The sequence below is a fragment of the Chiloscyllium plagiosum genome, unplaced genomic scaffold, assembly GCF_037043375.1.
Source record: "Chiloscyllium plagiosum isolate Xiang-an unplaced genomic scaffold, Cpla_swu_hap1 HiC_scaffold_5, whole genome shotgun sequence".
Classification (NCBI taxonomy): Eukaryota; Metazoa; Chordata; class Chondrichthyes; order Orectolobiformes; family Hemiscylliidae; genus Chiloscyllium; species Chiloscyllium plagiosum.
The window spans coordinates 71,290,293-71,314,107 of NW_028270143.1; the positions used below are offsets into that span (position 1 = coordinate 71,290,293).

General features: G+C 39.3%; 1 protein-coding gene across 1 annotated transcript in view; it reads left to right on the forward strand.

Moving 5' to 3' along the window:
* kcnh8 (potassium voltage-gated channel, subfamily H (eag-related), member 8) overlaps positions 1-23,815 on the forward strand; it is a 452,253-nt gene that overhangs the window by 387,407 nt on the left and 41,031 nt on the right. Inside the window, exons 11-12 of the mRNA XM_043690211.2 lie at positions 6,217-6,431; positions 22,967-23,008. Coding sequence (XP_043546146.2) covers positions 6,217-6,431; positions 22,967-23,008 — 257 coding nt within the window. The remainder of the gene's footprint in view (positions 1-6,216; positions 6,432-22,966; positions 23,009-23,815) is intronic.

Consider the following 23,815-nt stretch of genomic DNA (forward strand, 5'->3'; position numbering starts at 1 on the left):
GAGGCCATGACCATCTGAAACCAATTCCACTGGACTGGCCTCATGCTTAGGATGTCTGAGTTCCAGCTGCCAAAGCAAATCAATGCCCAGTTCAAGGAAAATACTCAAATGAGAGATGGACAAAGGAAGCATTTCAAAGAATCCCTCAAAGCTTCCCTCAAGAAATGCAAAATAGATGTTAATGCTTTGGAGACCCTTTTCAGAAGAAACTAACTTGAGGAAACTCCTGCATGAAGGGTCACAGTTTTAAAGGAACCCCCATCAGCAAAAACAAAAGTATGGAAAAGGAATCAGAGAAAGAAATGCCAACAATCTCCAGGTCAAAACACTTGTCAAGTGTGTGGTTGAAGATGTGGCTCTTGGTTCAGGTTCATCAGTCATGTAAGGACCCACAGAACCTGTGACCAGTGACATGGAATTTGCTGAATGGACAATCATATTGATTAAGGAATGCTGATAATCGAATTGTCTGTTTATTTTGGACAGAATCAGCTGTATTTGCCCATCAGTGTTGTTGTATGTGTGAATTTGAGCCGTTTTATTGTTTCTCCAGTTTCATCATGACCAGGGCTAAGGTGTTATTGTCAGTACAGACCTCTAGATCCTTTGGTTAAACCTAGGCTAAAATCTGGGGTCATGTTCTCACAAGAGAGAGAGAGAGAGATGCTACTGCTGCACAAAATGTCATTCAGCAGAAAACAGAGTTTTGGGAACTAGGATTCCTGAGTCAGTAAGAATTCTGAGGCATGCATGAAGGAATACATGAAAAATTTAATGACTGCTGTTCTAGTTTTGGTCTCATTAAGGAGAAGTATCAAAGCTGCTTATCGTGGCATCTCTCCAGGATCTCTGTAGTTCTCTGAAGATCTCTGAAGCAGGAAAAGAAACCTAACGTGATTTCAAACAATGTAAATCCACAACAAAACGAGGAGAGCACCAAGTCAGAAGTATTATAATCCTGATGAACATTTCTGGCCCTGGTCAAACCACATTTAGAGTATTGCATAGAATTTTGGTCCTCTTTCTTGAGGAGGGATATAGTTGTATTGGAGACAGTTCAGAGGAGGTTCACTAGATTGATTCCAGAGACAAGGGGTTTGCCTTCTGAAGAGAGATTGGGTAGTTTAAGCCCCTCCTGTCTGGGGATTAGAGAATGAGAGGAGATCCAATTGAGTTATATTAAATGTCAAAGGGGTTTGGCAAAGTAGATGCAGAAAAGATGTTTCCTCAGAAGAGCAATCTAGAATGAGAGGTCATAAGTTTAGGATAAGGGCAAGTAGATTTAAAACAGAGATGATGAGAAATTACTTCTCTCCAAGGGTCATGAATCTATGGAATTCATTACTCTAGAGTACAATGAATGCTGGGAGATTTAAGGAGATAGACAGATTCTTAATTAGTAATGAGTTGAAGGATTATGGAGAGTGGGCAGAAAAGTGAGGTTGAAGCATAGGTGAGATCAGCCATGATTGTATCCAATGGCAGAGCAGGTTCAAGGGCCTGAATTGCCTACTCTTGCTCCTGGCTCTTATGTTCTTCTGTAAAGAATGTTGTACTATCTGCAGAAAGCGAACCTGAAAACATGATTTGAGCCTTTACTGCATTGCCTGTGACAGTGAAGACTACTGCAACATTCAATTTCTGTGATACTAAAGAATCTCAGGGAGCCACCGAGTTATATCTTATATAAGTCACTTGGCAGCGCTTAATACAGCAAATGGATCAGGAATCCTTTGTCTTGGGAAATTAATATGTGTTTTTCAAGGAAATCAGACAGGAACGGGCATATACACTTAGCTTCAACTCACTTATTTGCTTATCCAAGGTACAGGATACTACAAATGCCTGGCTCCTCTTAAAAAAGAAGTCCTCTTATTTGAATTAAAAGCACACTAATCCACGAGTATGCAGCTTTTGTGTCGTAAAAGTTAAAATGTCAGTAAGTAGTTGCAAATAGCTGGTAGCTCATGCAACTCCCTCACCTCCAGACAGCTCATTATTCCACCTTGTACACAGAAGGTCAAGAATTGAAGGTTAGGTTGAAGGAACTGTTTTTCCATTCTGTTGTTATAGTTTTGCAGTGCTATTGCAAGCTCTATCTCTTGATGCAGTGCGATGATGTAATGAATCTCTTCTTTCCAATAGAATGATTAAGGTGGAAACCATTGGAGTTGTGAAGCATAGGTTCTGATCCCTGGATTATTATTAAGGTATCTCTGGGGAAATATCTAAATGCAACGTATTCACTTCACTACCTTGCCATTGATTGGGGCACCTGTTTGGTTGGTCAAGAAAGAAGTGGGATGTGGAGGCATAGAATTTCAGAGGAGTGGAAGTGAAAGCAGCAGGAAAACCATGAAGCAATCTGGCTGATACTCATAGCAGAACATTCATCCTGGAAACATTCCCATTATGGTATCCAGGATGATTTCTCGGTTCAAGCTTTTCTTCTGATCTTCCTTTGCAATAATATCACCCAAGAAGAAATGACACTGAATCTATCCATATTATTTCTTATTTGCATGAAGGTACAAATCCCTGCCACAGCAAAAGGAATTTCAATTTTCACATTCTGCAGCCAGCACATTTATTGCATGGTCATTTATCATGTTTGTGAACCCAATTCTTTCCACTTATAATGCTTCCTATGCCAACAGTGACTGCTTTTTCTGCACAGTAAACTTATTTGGAGGTTTACCAGAGGCAACAGCAGAGTAGTAAGATGGGAACTAAGTATTGAAGTAGGGCACAATTTCTCACATCCAATGTCAGAAAGGCAAGGTCACAGTGATCATGGGAGACTACAATATGCAGGTAGACTGGGTAAATAATGTTGCCAGTGGATCCAAAGAAAGGGAATTCATGGAATGCTTACAGGATGGCTTTTTAGAACAGCTTGTCATGGAGCCCATAAGGGAGCAGGCTATTCTGGACCTAGTGCTATGTAATGAACCAGACTTTATAAAAAATCTTAAAGTAAGGGAACACTTAGGAAGCAGTGATCATAATATGGTAGAGTTCAGTCTGCAGTTTGAAAGAGAGAAGGCAAAATCGGATGTAATGGTGTTACAGTTAAATAAAGGTAATTATGAGGGCATGAGAGAGGAACTGACGAAAATAGACTGGAAGCAGAGCATAGCAGGGAAGACAGTAGAGCAAAAATGGCAAGGGTTTGTGGTAAAATTGAGGACACTGTACAGAGGTTCATCCCCAAGAAGAGAAAGATTATCCGGGATGTCAGGAAATCTATCAAAGAAAAAGAGAAAGCCTATAAAGTGGCCAAGAGCACTGAGAAATCAGAAGATTGGGAAGGCTACAAAAACAAACAGAGGATAACAAAGAGAGAAATAAGGAAGGAGAGGATCAAATATGAAGGTAGGCTAGCCAGTAATATTAGAATTGATAATAAAAGTTTCTTTCAATACATAAGAAACAAACGACAGGCAAGAGTAGACATTGGGCCACTTCAAACTGATGCTGGAAGCCTAGTGATGGAAGATAAGGAAATAGCAGGAGAACTTAATAAGTACTTTGCGTTAGTCTTCACAGTGGAAGACATGAGTAATATCCCAACAATTAAAGGGAGTCAGGGGGCTGAGTTGAGTATGGTTGCCATTACAAAAGAGAAAGTGCTAGAAAAGCTAAAAGGTCTTAAAATTGATAAATTTCCTGGCCCCGATGGGCTACATCCTAGAGTTCTGAGGGAGGTGGCTGAGGAAATAGCGGAGGCGTTGGTTGAGATCTTTCAAAAGTCACTGGAGTCAGGGAAAGTCCCGGATGATTGGAAGATCGCTGTTGTAACCCCCTTGTTCAAGAAAGGATCAAGGCAAAAGATGGAAAATTATAGGCCAATTAGCCTAACCTCGGTTGTTGGTAAAATTCTAGAATCCATCATTAAGGATGAGGTTTCTAAATTCTTGGAAGATCAGGGTCAGATTAGAACAAGTCAACATGGATTTAGTAAGGGGAGGTCGTGCCTGACAAACCTGTTGGAGTTCTTTGAAGAGGTGACAAGTAGGTTAGACCGGGGAAACCCAGTGGATGTGGTCTACCTAGACTTCCAAAAGGCCTTTGATAAGGTGCCACACGGGAGGCTGCTGAGCAAGGTGAGGGCCCATGGTGTTCGAGGTGAGCTACTGGTATGGATTGAGGATTGGCTGTCTGGCAGAAGGCAGAGAGTTGGGATAAAAGGTTCTTTTTCGGAATGGCAGCCGGTGACAAGCGGTGTCCCGCAGGGTTCAGTGTTGGGGCCACAGCTGTTCACATTATATATTAATGATCTGGATGAAGGCACTGGGGGCATTCTAGCGAAGTTTGCTGATGATACAAAGTTAGGTGGACAGGCAGGTAGTACTGAGGAAGTGGGGAGGCTGAAGAAGGATCTAGACAGTTTGGAGGAGTGGTCCAGGAAATGGCTGATGGAATTCAATATGAGCAAATGCAAGGTCTTGCACTTTGGAAAAAAGAATAGAAGCATGGATTACTTTCTAAATGGTGAGAAAATTTATAAAGCCAAAGTACAGAGGGATCTGGGAGTGCTAGTTGAGGATTCTCTAAAGGTAAACATGCAGGTTGAGTCCGTGATTAAGAAAGCGAATGCAATGTTATCAATTATCTCAAGAGGGTTGGAATATAAAAGCACTGTTGTGCTACTGAGACTTTATAAAGCTCTGGTTAGGCCCCATTTGGAGTACTGTGTCCAGTTTTGGTCCCCACACCTCAGGAAAGACATACTTGCACTGGAGCGTGTCCAGCGGAGATTCACACAGATGATCCCTGGAATGGTAGGTCTAACATATGAGGAACGGCTGAGGATCCTGGGATTGTATTCATTGGAGTTTAGAAGATTAAGGGGAGATCTAATAGAAACTTACAAGATAATACATGGCTTGGAGAGGGTGGACGCGAGGAAATTGTTTCCGTTAGGCGAGGAGACTAGGACCCGTGGACACAGCCTTAGAATTAGAGGGGGTAAATTCAGAATAGAAATGTGGAGACATTTCTTCAGCCAGAGAATGGTGGGCCTGTGGAATTTATTGCCACAGAGTGCAGTGGAGGCTGGGAAGCTAAATGTCTTCAAGGCAGAAATTGATAAATTCTTGATGTCGCAAGGAATTAAGGGCCACGGGGAGAATGCGGGTAAGTGGAGTTGAAATGCCCATCAGCCATGATTGAATTGCGAGTGGACTCGATGGGCCGAATGGCCTTGCTTCAGCTCCTCTGTCTTATGGTCTTATGGTCTTACTACTGGACAAGATTCCAGACTGAAATTTGGCTTGATAGGTATCTTCTTTTATTTAATATGGTGGTCTTTCACTGAAACATAGGCACATAATGCTGCAGGTTTGGCTTTAGCAATAAAACAAGTTTATTAAACAAAAAATTAATATAAAATAGAACAAACCAAACTATTTACATATAATGCAATTTGAAAATTTTCAAAACACATGGCAAAATACAGTCCAATCTATTCCAACATCATCACTCAAACACCAGAGAGAGTTCCCTCTTCGATCATAACTAGATGTTTGACTTAACTGTTTCTTCTCATTCCCAGTCCTGAGAGCTTTGTGGCCTCTTCCTTGATTTTTCACACAACTGAGCTTAAACTTCTGGAACTTCAAATAATCTCTTCAAGGTTCTAACCAAACACTTCTGATATGGAATTTTCATACTAATACCATTATACGGGGGTTACATTTCCTAACTGTTCGAAATTAATTCCTTTCTCCAAGAGATCTGACCCCAGCCAGATCTTCTTCGTAATGCCCAAAAGTTTTTTTCAATCCCTGGGCTTTTTCTAAACTAAAACCAATGATTGAGCATTCTAAACAAAAAGAAAGATAATACCTTTTAATACTTAAAAAGATTGCTTAATCAGCCTCACCTCCAGAGGTCCCTCCTAGATCACAAAATAAAGCTTAAAAGTCCACGACGTTGCTTTGAAACTCTAGGCTATCATCATAGCAACCGATAGGAAACCTTGGTAATCCATATAACTCTCAAACGTTGGAAACCACATCCAAGGTGAAATCCAGGTGCAGCTACCATCAGCAGATGCAGTATTATTTTTTAGATTTTTTGTTGCAGTGCCCTAATTTCCACAATACCCAGGAAAATCAGCCTTAATGTTTCATATTAATGCACTGTGTTTGAACTCAGTTCTCCAGTTTTTGTAAAATGTTTTGCAGATCTGTATTGTTTATTGTCTTCCAGGTAAAGGTGATCTAATTGGTGCAAATCTTGCAAATAAAGACCAAGTTATCAAAACCAACTCAGACGTTAAAGCTCTAACCTACTGCGACCTGCAATGTATTAATCTGAAAGGTCTCTATGAGGTGCTGGAGCTCTACCCAGAATATTCTCATAAATTCAAGGAGGACATTCATCATAATCTCACTTATAACCTCAGAGAGGGTCATGAAAGTGATGTAAGTACAGTAGTGTTGCTTATTGTATTTCTACTGACATTAAGAGACCATTGAAATTCAGACATATTCAAAATAATTGTAAAATTTTAAGACACTTCACGGATTTTCAACTTGTGATTATAGCTTCAGGGTATTTCCTCCTGTAAATTAAAGCTATAAAGCTACAATTTCCACCACAATGTTACTGTGCATGACTTTTGCCAAAAAAATAACTTTGTGATATTTCCAAAGTGTTTCTGCTGTGGCAGAATTTTGTGCTTTTGTTTGGCGTTATTAGCTCCACAGAATACTTATACCACAAATCAACATGTTTATCAAAACAGGTTTGAATGCCATTTTTATTTCCTCAATTTACTTGTTTTTCTTTCCCCTCCTGAAATAATCTGTTTATGTGTAAGGCAACCCAATTTACGATCATCCATTACAAGTGCTTGTAGTTATGAATGCGATCTCATTCATGGCTGTAATTCGAAAGATTAACATGCAAATATTTCCTGTACTTGCAAACAGCTGCCTTATGTATTTTTTTTGCTGCAAACCTATTCCATCCAGTCCAGGCATCATCCTGGTGAGTCCACATTATGGAAGGATGTGATTGAACTGGTGAGGTTGTAGAGGAGATTTACCAGGATGTTGCTGCAGAGTTTTAGTTCTGAAGAGAAATTGAATAGACTTGTTTTTTTGTGGAATAGAGGAGACTGAGGGACGACTTCACTGAGAATTTTCAACTTACGAGGGGCATAGATAGAGTAAATGAGAAAAACTTTTCCCATTGTTGGAAACACCAGTGACTGGAGTGGGATGGGGGTTTAGATTCAAGTTAGGGGGCAGAAGGTTTTGTGGGAATATGAGTAAAGATTATTTCACTGATGGGAATCTGGAATTCATTACCTGTTAGAAGCAGAAACTCTCATCACATTTGAGAAGTATTCAGATTTGCATTTATGATGCTAAGACATACAAGACGACAGGCCAGTTGCTGGAAAATGGGATTAGAATAGTGAAGTGGTTGTTTTTGATAGGTACAGAATTGATTGACCATAGGGCCTTTTTCTGTGTTGTAGATCACTATGATTCTACAACATGGGTTTGAATTCCACCATGGGTAGAGGCTGAAATGCAAATTCAATAAAACGCTAGTCCAGTGATAGCCACATAACCATTGTTAATTGTCATAAAAACCTATCTGATTCATTCAAGTCTTTAGAGAAGGGTATCTGATGTCCTTACTTGGACACGCCTACATATGACTTCAGACCCACAACAATCTGGTTGAGCCTTTACTATCCTCTGGACAATAAGGGATGAGCAATAAATGCTGATCTTGCCAGAGGTGACAACATCCCAAGTATGAATTTAAAAAAAGGCAGGTAATATTCTGATGTTTTGGATTTTATTATAAAAATATATATCACCAATCACAGAGAAAAACATAAATTGAAGAAAGAGTATTTTCCCAAAACCCAGCACTAATATATTATTGAACATTAAAAATATTTTTTAAAAAAAGCACTCTATGATCTCCATGTTTGTTGGAACCCTTTCAGCATTCTCCTGTTCAATTTCTCATGGTTCTGTAATGTACCTTCAGTATTTGTGGGATTGTAAAACATCAATTTCTGCTATTGCCCCACTGTTCTAACCTGCAACATATTTAATAACCATAGCAATTCCAGAATACAAAGCAAAAACAAATGTAGTCAGAAACTTAATCTTAATCTAACCCAGACCATTGAAAAAATGCTGAACAAGACCAGAGTAAACAGCTTTGAAAGAAAGAAACATTAGTTCTCAGGATATTCTCAGTTATATCTTTTTATGCTTTATTTTTGTTTGCTAATAAGCTTGATGCTTCCCAGACATGTCTGATTAAGCTGTATTATAAAAATGATCCATAATTATTGTAACCTTCCAGGATCAAAATTATTGGAATTGTGCTTAGGTATTTTGAGTTCAGTCAATCACCCTCAGGATAATTTCCAACAAGGTTATAAAGCAGGATTCTGCCATAACCAAATTCGAGCATTTTATTTAAAAAGTAAATTTGCAAGAAAAGGAACATTACTGTGTCAGTAAAGGTAAAATTGAGATGATTCAGATTTCCCTCTCCCCTCTGCTAAAGGTTTGTGCAATGATTTGTACTCAGCCCAGATGCCAGCTCACTGAGCAGAAAGATAGTGTCAGAGAGAGAGAGATGGTGGTTGCTGAGTGTGAATCCACCTGACTTGAGTTCTCAATCTCCAATTTCCACTTGCCAAATCCCAATATATGTATTTGACCCTTCCCTGAACATTATCCTAATACTATTCTGCTTTGGTTATTGTAATCCCCACCTTAAGACTAATGCTCACTCCCAAACTCTCTCAGTGTCATATACAAACACTGGCAATTGTAAGCCATCCAGTTCTTACGTTTTGCACTTAGTGGGAGAGGGTGGCGTGAAGGTAATGTCACTGGTGGAATTGGCCTGTACACTCCTGCTTTCTGGTTTCCTCCCTTTTGAATAAAAGTGTTACATTTCCTATCCTCCAATCTAATGGGACCATCCCTGAATCAAGGGAGTTTTGGAAAATTAAATGAATGATTCAATTATGTCGCTAGCCACTTCCTTTTAAGATTCCAGGATGAAGTCCACCAGGACACTCAATGCCACTTCTCTAATGATTGTCATTTCCAGAATTCCTCCTTCCTTTAGTTCTAGTTGAGACTTTAATATGTTTGGCCCCTTTTATTAATAAGGCTCTCACAACTGTAATTCAAATGAAGAAGAAATGGCAAGACAGAAGCTGAAATGAGGAAAGAAGCTTTTGGGATTAAATAATGAGTTGCTGTATTCATAGAGGAGGAAGAGTGAAATATATCAACATTGGGAAACAATTACTATTAACACATTACCAGCATTCACAATGTTCCAGCTCAGCTGTGTACAGCTGTAGCATATCCAGCAGAATGTCACAGCAGAATCTAGAACAGACTATGCACTACAACAAACAGTCCGTGCACAACAAAGTGAAAGGACAATGGGCCATTATTTAGGAGTGATAAAAATACTAGAGATGGTCAATCAACAGCTGTTTCACTAAAATTGACGTAGAGAGCCATGACAGCATGATGTGGTAGAATCACTGGTGAAGAAGGGAAAGATTGTAGGTTAAAGTGAAATTGTTGAGGTGTTTGGGATCCATGTGGCTGTAAAGCTGGGTGTAAGGACCAGTACTGGAATAACAGCTGCAGCACTAACATGAAAGAAAAAATACTTATATTGTTTTAGAGGATTTGATTTCCTCCCATGTTGCATTAAATCCTCAGATGGCAAGACGTTGACCCCAGAAATAAAACATTCCTAAGGTGTTTTGCCATGCTGCATTCAAATAGTTATGGCAAATTTGGAAGGATAACTGTTTAAGCAGGAATCCCTTAACATTCGAGTAAAATGCACAGTTGTCAGCTCAGCTTGGGAGAAGCCTTTGTATCTTCCATAAAGGAGGTGTACAAGCTGGACCTAACCATCACAGAGGAGAACAAAACAAATTCAAGGACCAGTTTCATTAAGAGTTTTCAAAATTTGTGTAAAATGTATAAGGTGTTGTAGAGACTTGGAGTCATTTAGCACCAAACAGGCCCTTCAGCCCAACTTGTCCATGCCAACTAGGTTTCCTAAACTAAACTAATCCCATATTTCTGCATTTCTTCCATATCATTCTAAACCTTTCTTATCCATGAACCTGTTCAAATGTCTTTTGTAATTGTATCAGCCTCTACCACTTCCTCCGGCAGCTTGTTCGTTATATGTACCACCATCTATGTGAACAAGTTGCCCCGAGAGCCCTTTTAAATCACTCCCTCTCTCACCTTAAACCTATGCCCTCTAGTTTTGAACTCCCCTACCCTGGCGAAAAGACGTTGGCTATTCACCTTGTCTCTGCCCTCTGATTTTATAAACTACTGTAAGGTCATCCCTCCGTCTCCTCCAGGGAAAAAAGTCCCAATCCATACAGCCTCTCTTTATAACCAAAATCTTCTAGTCTCAGTGTAAATCTTTTTTACATCCTTTCCAGTTTAATAACATATTTCCATTGGCAGAGCGACCAGGATTGTATGCAGTACTGCAAAAGTGTTCAATAAATTCCAGATCCTTTGCACAGTATTGTTGGATTTATTGCAATCCAGATTTTGAAAATTGTGGTGTGCCTTTCTTAAGAGATCAAAATAAATACAAAATTACAGCCCTGTTTCTCTTGGAGAACCGTCATTTTGAGAGTGCTATAAATGGAATGAGGGCTTTCCAGGCATGTCAATGTAAATCAAACATTACAATGTACTTTATGCTACATCTTTGCAGAAGTTGCCTTTGCTTTGAAAATACCAAGTAAGTATCTCAGTTGATCTCAGTTGCTCTGGGATGCTCCATCCAGAGGAATTGTGAAATGTTTCATTGATAGCATTCAGAAAAGAGAATTTTGTCAGCACTGAACCTTTTGTTGAACTATCCAGTTGACTTTGACTACAGAACCAGAGGACACTAAAAACAAAAGAAGCATCAGGCAAGATTAGAGATTACGACAAATGTGTTTCCCGACACAGTGGAATAAGACCATAAGACATAGGAGGAGAAGTAAACTATTTTGTTCAGTAAGTCTGCTCTACCATTCAATATGATCATGCCTTTTTCCCCATAACCTAATTCCTGCACTGATTAAAATTCTATCTATCTTGGCTTTCAATATATTTAATGATCCAACCTCTGTGATAAAGAATTCAACAGATTCACTACCCTTCTCATCTTTATCTAAACAGAACAACCAAATTACTCGCAGATTATGCCCTCTGGCTTCCACTCTCTCATAAGGGGAAACAATCTTTCCACAACTGTGCATCTACCATGTCAAGCTCCCTCAGAATCTTATATGTTTTAGTAAAGTCACCTCTCATTCTTCAAAACTCCAAGAACTATTAAGCTCAACTTACTCAACCTCTCCTCACAAGAAAATCCCTCCATACCCAGAAACAGCCTAGTGAGCCTTCTTGGGGCTGCCTCCAATACTTGTACATCTTTTCTTACATTAAGGGACCAAACTATTCTCAAAATTCTAAGTATGAGCTGATTAGTGTATTGCATAGTCTTGGCAAGATCTCATTTTTCTTTATACTGCATTCCCTCGAAAATAAAGAGCAACTTTTTGACTGCCTGCTGAATTTACATGCTGATCATTTATGATTTAGGCATGAGGATCCCCAAATCCCTCTGTGATGCAGCTTTCTGTAATCTTTTTCCATTTGAATAATATTCTTCTATTCTTCCTGTCAAGGTGTATAATCTTCCATTTTCCCTCATTTTATCCATCTGCCATGTTTTTGAGCAATCACTTCACCTGTCTATACCTCTCTGTGGACTCCTTCTCCCATCCCCACCACTTGCCTTCTGATCTATTTTTGCATCATCTGCAATTTTAATGACAATACCTTCACTTCCCTCATCCAAGTCACTAATATATTTTGTCAATACTAATGGCACTCCAATAGTTGCAGGGTGCCATCCTGAAAATGCACCCCCCCCCCCCCCCCCCCCACCTCGTATTCCAACTCTCTAACTTGTCTCTAAGTTAGCCAATTTCTAGCTATCTGCGTTCAGCTGAATTGGAACATCATAAAAAAGGAATATAGACTCTCACTGTAATTCACTAATCTGTGTTCCATCAATTAGGACCATTATATCCAGCAGTAACTGAGAATATTCAGGATTGCATTTGTTGTTAGTACCTGAAAGGGTTGACTACCATTGAAGATCAGTTTGGCTCATCAGGATATAAAGGATATACTCTGGTAGGTGTTAGCCAGTGATTTTTAAGTAACAACTAATAGTGATGTGTAGTTAATCTAACATATAGCCTGATGTCTCACAAGAGATTATCATGTAACTCAGATTTGCTGCAACTAACTACTAAGCACAATGTAATAAACCCATTTTGTCATTGAGACCAAGTCCAAATTCTGCCAAAGACTCTGTGGACATCCTTCCCCATGCAGTATCAATAATTTAGACTCATAGCAATCAGAATGATTAGTGACAATGAATTTACCCAAGATCTTTCAGACAGATTTGATGAACAAGATCACAGCATTTGACAAGGTTCCTCATAGTAGGCCGGTCCAGTAGATTAAGTCGCATGAGATCGACAGTAAGTTTGCAAATTGGTCATTGGCTTGGTCATTGAAGACACAGAAAAGTTATGGGGGGAGGGGGATGTTTTTCAGGCTGGAGATCTCTGACCAGTGGTGTTCCATAAGGGACCTCAATTGTTTGTAGTATATATAAATGACTTATATGAAAATGTAGTTCATTGAATTAGTAGGTTTGCAGATGACATAAAAATTGTGAATAGCAGAAGTTTAACAAAGGATAAAGCAGGATATAGATGAGTTGGAAAATTGGGTGGAGAAATGGACAAATGTGAGGTGATACATTTTTGGAGACCAAATGCAAGGGGACAGTATAGAGTAAATGGCAGACCCTTAGGGGCATTAATATACAGAGGGATCTTGTGGTGCAAGACCATAACTTCCTTAAAATGGCAACACAAGTGGATAAGGTGGTAAGGCAAGTTTGACTTCATCGGTCAGGGCATTGTGTATAAACGTTTGTGAATCATATTGAAGTTGTGTAAAACTTTAGTTAGACCAGATTTGGAGCATTGTGTACAGTTTTGGTTCCCACACAATAGGAAGAATGTGGAGGCTTTGGAGAGGGTGCAAAAGAGGTGTACCAGGATCTTACCTGGATTGGAGTGTATCAGCTATTAGGAAATGTTGGACAAACTTGGAATGTTTTTGCTTGAGTGTCAGAGGCTGACAGGTGATCTGATTTAAATATTTAAAATTATGAGAGGCATGTATAGAGTGAATAATCAGAGTCAAATGTCAAATACCAGGGCTATTGTTTTAAGGTGAGAGGTGTGAGGAACATTTATTTCACAGAGGGTGGTAGGTATCTGGAATGCATTGCCAAGGGAGGTGGTAGGAGCAGACATATTAGCAAAGTTTAATGGGCATTTGAACAGGCACATGAATACGTAGGGAATAGTAGGATATTCACCATGTGCAGACTGATAGGATGAGTTTAGAATGGCATCATAGTTGGCATAGACATGGTGGGCCGATGGGCTTGTTCCTGTGATGTACTGTTCTATATTCTATTTTTTTTTAGATTAGATTAGATTTTAGATTAGATTAGATTAGATTTTTTTTTAGATTAGATTAGATTAGATTACATTACAGTGTGGAAACAGGCCCTTCGGCCCAACAAGTCCACACCGACCCGCCGAAGCGAAACCCACCCATACCCCTACATTTACCCCTTACCTAACACTACGGGCAATTTAGCATGGCCAATTCACCTGACCCTGCACATCTTTTGGACTGTGGGAGGAAACCGGAGCACCCGGAGGAAACCCACGCAGACACGGGGAGAACGTGCAAACTCCACACAGTCAGTCGCCTGAGGCGGATATTGAACCCGGGTCTCAGGCGCTGCGAGGCAGCAGTGCTAACCACTGTGCCACCGTGCCGCCCACCTTCTGCTACTATAACAGTATATATTACAAAATCAGCACCATTGTACGCATGATGTATGTTACATTATGAGTCTACTATTAACTCAGTCTACTATTAACTACTATTAATAGGATGTTGAACAACAACATAGTAGCAGAAGGTGGACCCACTGTCCCATAAAAAAATTCTAGCAGTGGTGAGCTTTTGAAGAAATCTTTGTTTCCACTAAAAATCATAGTAATACACGAGAAGAAAAAGAAAAGATGTGGTATTCTGAAAATCATGTAACTTTAAACATCCAGCGATATGAAAGCTCTCAAAACCCATCAGCTTCTGGTAACGCAGCAGTCAGCAGTTCAAAAGACTGGATAACTGTACCAATTCAATCTGTAGAAGCCCAAAACAGCCAAAAGTCTTGTGTAGTTGATGGAGTCTTACCACAGCTACTAGGGGAAAAACACCAATCATAAACCCAGGATAAAACCATCAATATTAGACACTTGTAGTCAGTACGATCTATGACTGGAATGTGAAATTCTTACATTTAAGGAAAAGTTCTAGATTGAGAAGCTAAAGAAAAGCCTAAGCGCTATACTTAGTCAGTAAGCATTTCCAAACAATGTGCAAAAATGTTAAAAAAAACCCTTGGACCACTGAATTACTAATGCTTACTTGCACAAAGAGGTTAACACCTTACAGCAAGCACATTGGGAAGAAGTTTCAGACGACTAAACATACCTTCTTTTGATTACATATCCTTCTATGATGATGAACCACCTTTGAAAGATGCAACTCAACTATTCCTTGGGTAATAGATGACTCATTTGAACTAGATATGACAGAGATCCTACAGGTTCATAACAATCTAACTAATACCAAAGTTGACACTGGTATGAGTAGTATCTGAAATCAGTGAAGGAGAATGAAACTATAACCTTCTGCCATGATACAGGCAGCACACTGCTTAAGATTAAGGTCATGCTGAGAGTCCTCAAGAAATACAGACACCAATTTTATGTGGAGTAGTTATACACCATCAAAAACCAACATTTCTCACTTCTGAGCAGAAAAGTATACTTTGCTCTTAAAATTCTACAGGATGTTGAACAATCTCAATCAGCTAAAAAAAAAGTGATCAACATAACTCTACTCAACTAGAATACTTCATAGGTTTCAAAAGAATTTTCACAAAATGCAAAAGAAAATATTCACCACTTGAGTTTAATTACATTGGGGTGTGACAACTCTTCACAATTGACAGGTTAGGAGATATTACCGATTTTACATATTTTGAGAAATTGTTAATTTGTCTTCCAGCTACAGATGTATCTTTAAAATCTGATCATCAGACATCCTGGACATCACAACAATCTTGAGTTAATAGTAGACTCATAATGTAGTCAGATCAGCTGTTTAGAAAAGCTCACCAAAACAGCACATTCAGCGTTACTGTCTGTGACTGAACCTGATTAAATGATGATGTTATCCAGAATAATATGATTAAGAATAAAGTAATCATATCAAGTCTGCCTTGTTACAATGTCAAAAGGAGAAGTTTGCTTGGTTTAGGAATATAATTACCTTCTCTGAGAAAATTTGAGAAAACTTAGATCCTCCAAGAGAAGCAAACCTTTGCCAGTGACATTGATGCCAGAGAACACCCCTCAAAGGGCATTCAGTAAATCAAAGATGCAGCAAGTTACAGTACAGTAACAAACTGCATCTGAATGCCTCATCCTCAAGCAGCAGGTTTCCAATCAAACCAAGTTGTCAGCTATTTATAAACTCAGAGGCTTTTAGGAAGATGAGGTGGTGATAAGTCTACTTATTTGAAACAACTGCATAAAGAAGTTAGTAAGTAGAAAATAATTAGAAAATAAAAACTTGAGCAGAAATATTATATAGGACAGCAGTACCTGAAAGAGTTAACTGCAGCATGAGATAAGCTCCACCTATTAGGATAGAAAGGACTATTGGTAAGAGGAGTCACTGTATGGTACTAATATACAAGCTAACAGTAACACTAACAAGACGGATTGGTGGCAGTGAATCTGCCATTTCAGATGGATTGAATGGACCACAACAGATACCATCAGCTGCGAGGATTTTGTGAGATGTACCAGCATGTTCATCTCTTAGGTGGGTTCTCATATCCTACTATTTATCTTGAAGAATTGGAGAAGTGTGTCTCTAGACCCCTTACTTCTCCTCTTGACTTACTAAGTTTTCCAATTTGGTATTGCTGTTGTTGAAAACCCAAAAAATTCTCCTTGAACTGCAGTTTCATCTGCAAAGACATCAGCAGGAGCAAAAGCTTCTTGAAGAAACATCATCATTCAATCTGGCACTCACAGCTATCAGCTGTCATTGTGTGTACTTTGAAGCATAGCATAGATTGGGATCAGCACATAATGAATTACTGGGCACAAGTGGGGCTGCAGCCAGGCCATGCAGGGAGGATGTGGCAGCTGCCTCATAGGCAAGGGCATAGATGAGGTTGCTTCAGAAGACTTAGATCAGGAGCAGTGTACAAATCGAAGCTGATGAACATGTACACAGGTGCATTTACCAGCCCTCCATTTACACAGCCTGTTGCTGTGGAAAGACTGCCACATCATCAAAGGCCCCTCCCACCCTGGTAATACTCTCCTACAACCTCTTCCATCAGGCAGAAGATACAGATGCCTGAACACACGCACCAGCAGATTCAGGAACAGCTTCTTTCCTGCTGTTATTAGACTGACAAATGGTCTCTCTAAATTCAAATAGTGCTGATCTTGCTCATGTTGATCTTGCCTAGCCCTGTGCAATGTAACTTGCATGCCTCTGTCTAGTTTTCTTTTCACCCTATAATCTGTATGTCCTTGCTTACTATGATCTGCCTGTACTGCTCATAAATAAAGCTTTTCACTGTACTTAAGTACATGTGACTATAATTCAATCAAATCAAATCAAATCCACACAGCCACCCATTCCAGCCAAGGCTTATGCAGGGGTCAGGCTTCAATTTGATTTGGCACTGAGCTTGGAGCCAATCCTTTCCCGAATGGAAGTCATGGGCATGTGCAGAGCTGGCATGGTGCAGCGTCTGATTGTCAATGTTTCCATTCAATTGGAGCATCGGCAGCAGCTACCTAGTCTCTCAGTGTAGCAGTGGAAGCTCAGACAAAGAACATGAGAGACATTTTTGAAGCTTAGCCATCATGCCAGCAAATTCCAGCTTTCAAAGGAGAACACCTACAGCCTCTTACAGTAAACCAGCAACCTGTATTCCAGTAGATTACTAGGATTACTGAGGCACCGCACTGGGAAGTGCCAGTGGCTTCATGGAGCTCTGAACCTGATGTCCTCTCTCAGGGACAGCATTTGTGCTCTCATGGCAGCCATTCTACCAGTGCGCCTGCTGCTCCTTGTCAGCCAACTATTTCAAACAGCTACGGGTAGTGCAGTCCAAATTTGGACTTGAGGCCCAGAGCTGCACAAGATCATCCTGCAAAGCTGTCCCTATTGAAAGACAACAACCACGCTGCAGCGATTAGTGAAAGGAGATCTGGGTGAGGCAAAGGTATTTGGAGGGCATAAAGGGAAAGAATAAGGTTGACTAGTCCAGTTTTTAAAATAAAATTTTGCAAATATTGGTGTTTAAAGTGGTTATGAAATTATTTTCAGTGCTGTGTTTACTTCAGAGTTATAGCTAGGTGGATGCCATGATTATTCCCAGTGGAAACTTTAGAAGATCTGTTGTCAGACCAGATGCTCCCTTACAATCCATTCAGAATGAATGCATCCCAAAGGTTCCTCCTCCCTCCTCCTCATTTTTCTTATCCCTATCCTTTTCGTCTTCCTCCTCTGCTTTTCCCAAGGACCACACTGACAATCTGGTGTTGAGAACTGTACACTCATTGAACTGAGGTGGTGGAGAATGCAGCATTACGAGTCTGGAGGCACACTCCACTGAGGACTGTTGGGCTTTCCCTGAGCAGTCCACCAATGGAAGCATGGTCAGGTGGTGGAGCAATATTGTGCAGCAACTAACCCTGATCTGACGGGGTGCTGAAATACTCTGGTAGATGTTGACTGCCTCAGGATGAAAGCACACACAGAGTGGCAGGCATTCAGCAATGAGAAACACAGGGTTTTAGCCAGACAGTACTTTCCCTCGAAGGGAGTGCTATCTCTGGGCAGTTCTGGTATATTTCTGCGTTTGGATGTAGTACCTTGTGCAAGCAGGCTGCGGCTTCCTGCACCATTGCAAATTCTGACACCCTGATAAAACCATGTTCCTTCTTTCCGGTTAGAGGGATGACTGCAGAATCTCTCTCCTGGTAAACAATCCCTCCTTTACCTCAGCAGCTGCTTTCCAGTGAATTGCCAATGTTGCCAGCTCCAGGATAGCAGCTCCTTACCTAGGAATGGAGGGCCAAACCTGATGGAAATTAGGAGCTGTGTCCTTGCCTGCAAAAACAGATCCTGGTAGAGGAAGGAGGTGGCATAGTTCGGGGACTGCTTCCTTGGTCAACGTGGCTGTCTTAGACCATGTTCTGAAGTAGAAGTAGATGTTTTCCCTGAATGTATTAGGGTGAGTATAGTCTTCAATTCAGACCTCTCCTCCTCTTTCTTCTTTGACTCTCTAACTTCACACCCTTATGGTGCTCCAGCTGAAGAGAGATTGCAATTATAATCTCCATTTGAACTGCCAGGCCTTCTGCTAACAGATCATCAAAGTCCTGCGCTCCTTGTAAAATCAAACACCAGGCTCTTCCAGCACCTTTTCTGAACTCCTCAACAACACTGAGCTCAGTACTTCTACTCACCCAGCAATAGGCAAAGGAAATCAGAAACACCCCAGCTGAAGGTTCCCTGCCACTTCCTTCCAATAGTCCTGGTGAGTTTTCAATTTGAGAGTAGTAATATAACCTACAAAGTCCAAAAGGGCAGATCAGATGGCAAACCTTAATTTAACACTGAATAACATTACATTTTGCTCATGATAGACCACAGTCATGTTCACACAGGTATGGCAGACCAGAAATGGCAAAAGGAATTCAGCCTCCATTTTCATTCCTCAGCATTTCCATTATGTCTACACCAGCAAAACCATAGGGCTGACATTTGCAGTCATGCTTGGATGCAATTTGTAGCATTACTAAGGGCTATTTCACTGCTATGAAGAGCAGTGGTCTCTATCAATAAATCCTGTATGCTTTTCCAAGTTCTTAGTATTAGCTCTGCTATTCTCAATAGTTTATGTAGTTGAAACCCCAGTCTGTCTAGTCAACTCCATATAAAATTATACCATTTAGTTTATATTGTCACTTTTCTTCTTTCTGATCAAAATGTACCACTTTATTTCTCTGCATGAAATTTCATCTATCAACTGTCTTTCCATTTCCACTGCCCATCTATATTGTTCTCTTCTGTTCTCTTCCTTACTATTAACTACATCTTGAATTTGTGTCATCTACACATTGAAATTATACCATTTATATTCAACTTCAGATCATTAATATATATTGAAAAGGACAGAGCTTCTAATACTGACCCTTGGGGCACACCATTTTCAGCTTCCCTCAAGTCTGAAAAACAACAATTTAATACTAATTGACGCTTACTGCCTCTGGACCAATTTCAGTTCCACACAATTACTGCTCCGACAGCCCCATGGGCTTCAATTCATAATTTTCTGTTTACCGTCTACATCTTGTTCTCATTTCTAGAATCATTTTGCTTCCCCCAATGGCCTTCTGATTTGCTTCTGAAGGTGGTTGTATTCATCCCAATGTGTTTCTTTATCTTTGTCTCTGCAGGATTTGCTGAGCTACTTTTTCATCTCTCCATCAATTGTTTTGTTGATCTGATTATGCTCAAGGTTATTCAGTCTATGCCTTTTTATTCTAGGTATGCGTCCTTAACAATATGCCTTCAAAGATGCAGTATTTCAATTGCTGTTAGCTGAGAAATTCTTAAACAATAGACCTCAGTCAGTTTCTCTCTGTATTTCCTTGATCTTCTTTGAGAAGCTGTCTGAATCACTGCTCAGAGGCAAAACTTATTTTACAGCTGGTCAGTAATTGAGATACAACTGAATCCTCAGACAAAGAACGTTTTCACTAACATCAATATATACTTCTTGTAATTTAATTTTTCCAATGGAAAAAGCTGATGTTTCAGAATTTTCATCAACAAGAATAATTGCAATTTTGATTTCCAAAACAAGCAATGCACACATGTCCCATTTACATCTGGCACCTCTTTTTAAAAAAAACACTTTCAATTTTTTCAAACTTTTGGTATCTGTGCAGCATATATGTTGGTTGATTGTCCTAAGCTCGAGATCACTTCATTCAAAACTTCCCGGTATTATTAGAAAATTATTCTTAAATAAACAAACTATAACATTGGATTGTGCTTGTGTCACCAGTTTTATTAATCATTCTTTTAAGTGTAGTTCCTTTATTAAGTGTAGCAAATATTTTAACATGTGGTGAAATGTAAAACTGTATTAAGTAATAGTTGAAGTTTAGCCTTCTTTTGGGAATTGCAGGCATAAGCTTTGTAAGTAGCTGTTGGTTTAGATATGTTTCAAATTATGGACAGGAAATCCCTGGTGTCAAAACAGTACTGTTTGCCTCAAGAAGAAATTTTTCACAAAGATAAAAAGACATTCAGAAAAGTAAAGAAGTGCCTTCCTTTTCTCTTTATACATATTAATAATGTGGACTGAATATTACTTTTAACACCCAAACAAAGAGACATAGATGCCACTCTCAAAAGGGTTGATGTGGTGGAATTCAGGGACATTGAACATTTTATCAGACATTGCGGTGGATAAGAAACTTCATGAAGAGACTAAACATTTCTGTAACTATTCCAGTTTTCAATGTGCTTCCATCAGCCGCAAAACTTCTTTATGTATTTTGTAAATATCTGGAGGGGAGGAAGGGAGACATTTACAGTAGAAATGTTTGCTAATGATTGCATTGTTCAACAAATCTGTAACTCAGATACTGCAGCGGTCTATGTCCAAGCAATAAAAGCTATGGAAAAAAAGTCAGGCTTCACCTGATAAGTGGCAAATATATTCATGCCACACAAGTGCCAGGCAATGACCATTTTCAATACAAAAGAATATAACCATCTGACCGTGACATTTTAATGGCAGTACCATTACAGAACCTCCCACCATCAACATCTTCAGAGTTAATATTAGCCAGCAACTGATCTAGAATTGATTTGAAACTCCTTACCAGGGAGTGTTATGGGGTCAGAGTCCTTGTGTATATTTAAGGCTGAGATAGGTTCGTGATCAGGAGGGGAATCAAGGGTTACAAGTATATGGCAAGAAAGTGGGCATGGGGAGTGACAGATCAGCCATGATTCTATTGAATGGCGAGCAGACATGAGGGGCCAAATGGCTTACACCTGTTCTTATTTCTTATGGTTTTGTCAATGTCTCCACCACCAGTGCACAGTGGCAATAATGTGTACTCTCTGAAAGCTGCCCTGCAGCAACACATCAAGACTCCTTTCACAACAGCTTCTCAATCCTTGACAACTACCATCAAGATGGACAGGAGCAGGTCTATTGGAACACAATTAGCTGCAAGTTACCCTCCAAGCTGTCACCATTCTGACTTGTAACTATATCACTGTTCCTTCACTGTCACTAGGTCAAAATTCTTGAGCTCATTTTGTTACAACACTGAGGGTGTCCACTACCCTCCAGGGATTGCAGCAGTTCAAGAATTGAACCACCAACTTCTCAAGGGCAAATAGGCATAGGTAACTAATTCTGGCCTCACCAATGATCCTCGCATCTCATGAAAGAATTTTAAAAATGATAGTAGACCTTATTTACTATTAGGAAAGTGATCAGTGACACTGAACCTATATAGAACCTTGAGTATTAAATTTAATATATAATAATGTATATATTGAAAATAATTTAGCGCAACATTATAAATCCAATATTCAACTCATCTTTCTATACTGAAATTGTAAAGAATTCTTTTGAGGAGGTTTCTGCCATAATTCAACAACAAACAGAAATTGACAATAAAACTGGTGCCAATTCAGGAAATAATATAAAACACCAGTGCTATTCATTAACCTAGATTTGCAAAAATGTTTCTTGCAAGGAATGTTCCAGGTTACTTTGAGCAATTGATGCCATGATAATTACCTGGCTACCTTTGCTGTTTTCTGCTGATTGATCAGAAGATAACAAGAGTGCATTTCATTCACCTGCTGAGCTGGACTTATTTCAAAAGAAAGCAGTCAAGACTGAAGTAATATCAACACCCACGTAACGAATGCTCAGGAACAGAGATAGTGCCAAGTATAACAAAATAGAGTAAGGAACAAACTTGCAGTAGACCATGTAAATAACAGACTGCCTTGTTGTTTGATTTCACTCAATCAATTACCATAACTGGGAGTGAAAAGTAACTGAATTAGTAATTTATCCAACTTAAACCAACTACATTCTGGCTTTCCAAAGAGAGAATCCATTAGATTACTGTACTGGATTGGGTTATGAATACGTACTGACAATAGCTGATAGTAACATAGTCTGTTCTTTGTATAGGTAACTGTAGTTAGATAACTGAATCATCAGTATATATTTGTTTAGTTAAGACTTAACACCGAGGTTAAGATATAGTTAATTGTAATATTCCTGAACAATGGTTTGTAACAACCCTGAACAGATTTTTACCCCATTTGTATTTATTCAAAAAACCATGAATTGGAAAGTTGAAGAACTGTTGAAATTAGAAAGGAAGATGACCACATGTATTTCTAAAATCAGAAAGCAAACCCAGCCGTTCTGTGTTATATACCTGTGTCCATTAGTAAATTATTTTTTACTATTTTGTAGAACCTTATTGTATAGAATCATAGAATCTTGCATTTTGGATTTCAACAATTATCTCTCTGTAAAAAAAAATATACTTCTGCTTCATTTGGATTTTGTACTTCAACAGGGGATTTCAAGATTGTCCAACAAATCGTATACAATGTCCCAGGTATGCTGCCCCTTTTGAATTATTCTGCTCATTGGAAAGTGGCTAATTGCCATATCATAACCATAATATATTAGGACTTAAGTTGTTTTCTATTCTTTAAGCAAATCAAAGTTATTTAAAGCAAATACTAAAACATATATTATCCAGCATGATCGTGTTTGCATGTGATATTTAAACTGACTAAAGTCATGTTTTGGAGATGCCAGTGTTGGACTGGGGTGTACGAAGTTGAAAACCACACAACACCAGGTTATAGTCCAATAGGTTTCATTGGAAGCACTAGCTTTCAGAGCTAGTGACAAACATCTGATGAAGGAGCAGCGCTCCAAAAGCTAGTGCTTCCAATGAAACCTGTTGGACTATAACCTGGTATTGTGTAATTTAAAACTGATTAAAGATATTTAACATTTCCTGAACAATTGTAAAATTTAGTCTTACAAATTTTTTGGGTGTAAGAAATTTGCTTACTTCAAATAGAATGTACATTGTGTTGCTCTATCTGAAGAATCATAAGACCACACAAGCAATGACAAAAAGTAAAAGGCCTTTATAACCTTTCCTATACAAATGGTGATGCTTTACCCTTGCAATGTATGTAGTCTTCAACCATGTGATTCCCTGACAGAAAAAAAACATACATCTGGTTTAAAAGCAAACCCAGGGCAACTTGGGGGCAAGGAATCTATAAGATTCCTCACTGACTCACATAAGAATACAAAACAAGTGCAGGAAGTTACTCTGGTCATGATTTCTTGTATTCCAAATCTTTTGTAAGAATGAGCACTTCCAATACCCAGAACAGGACCC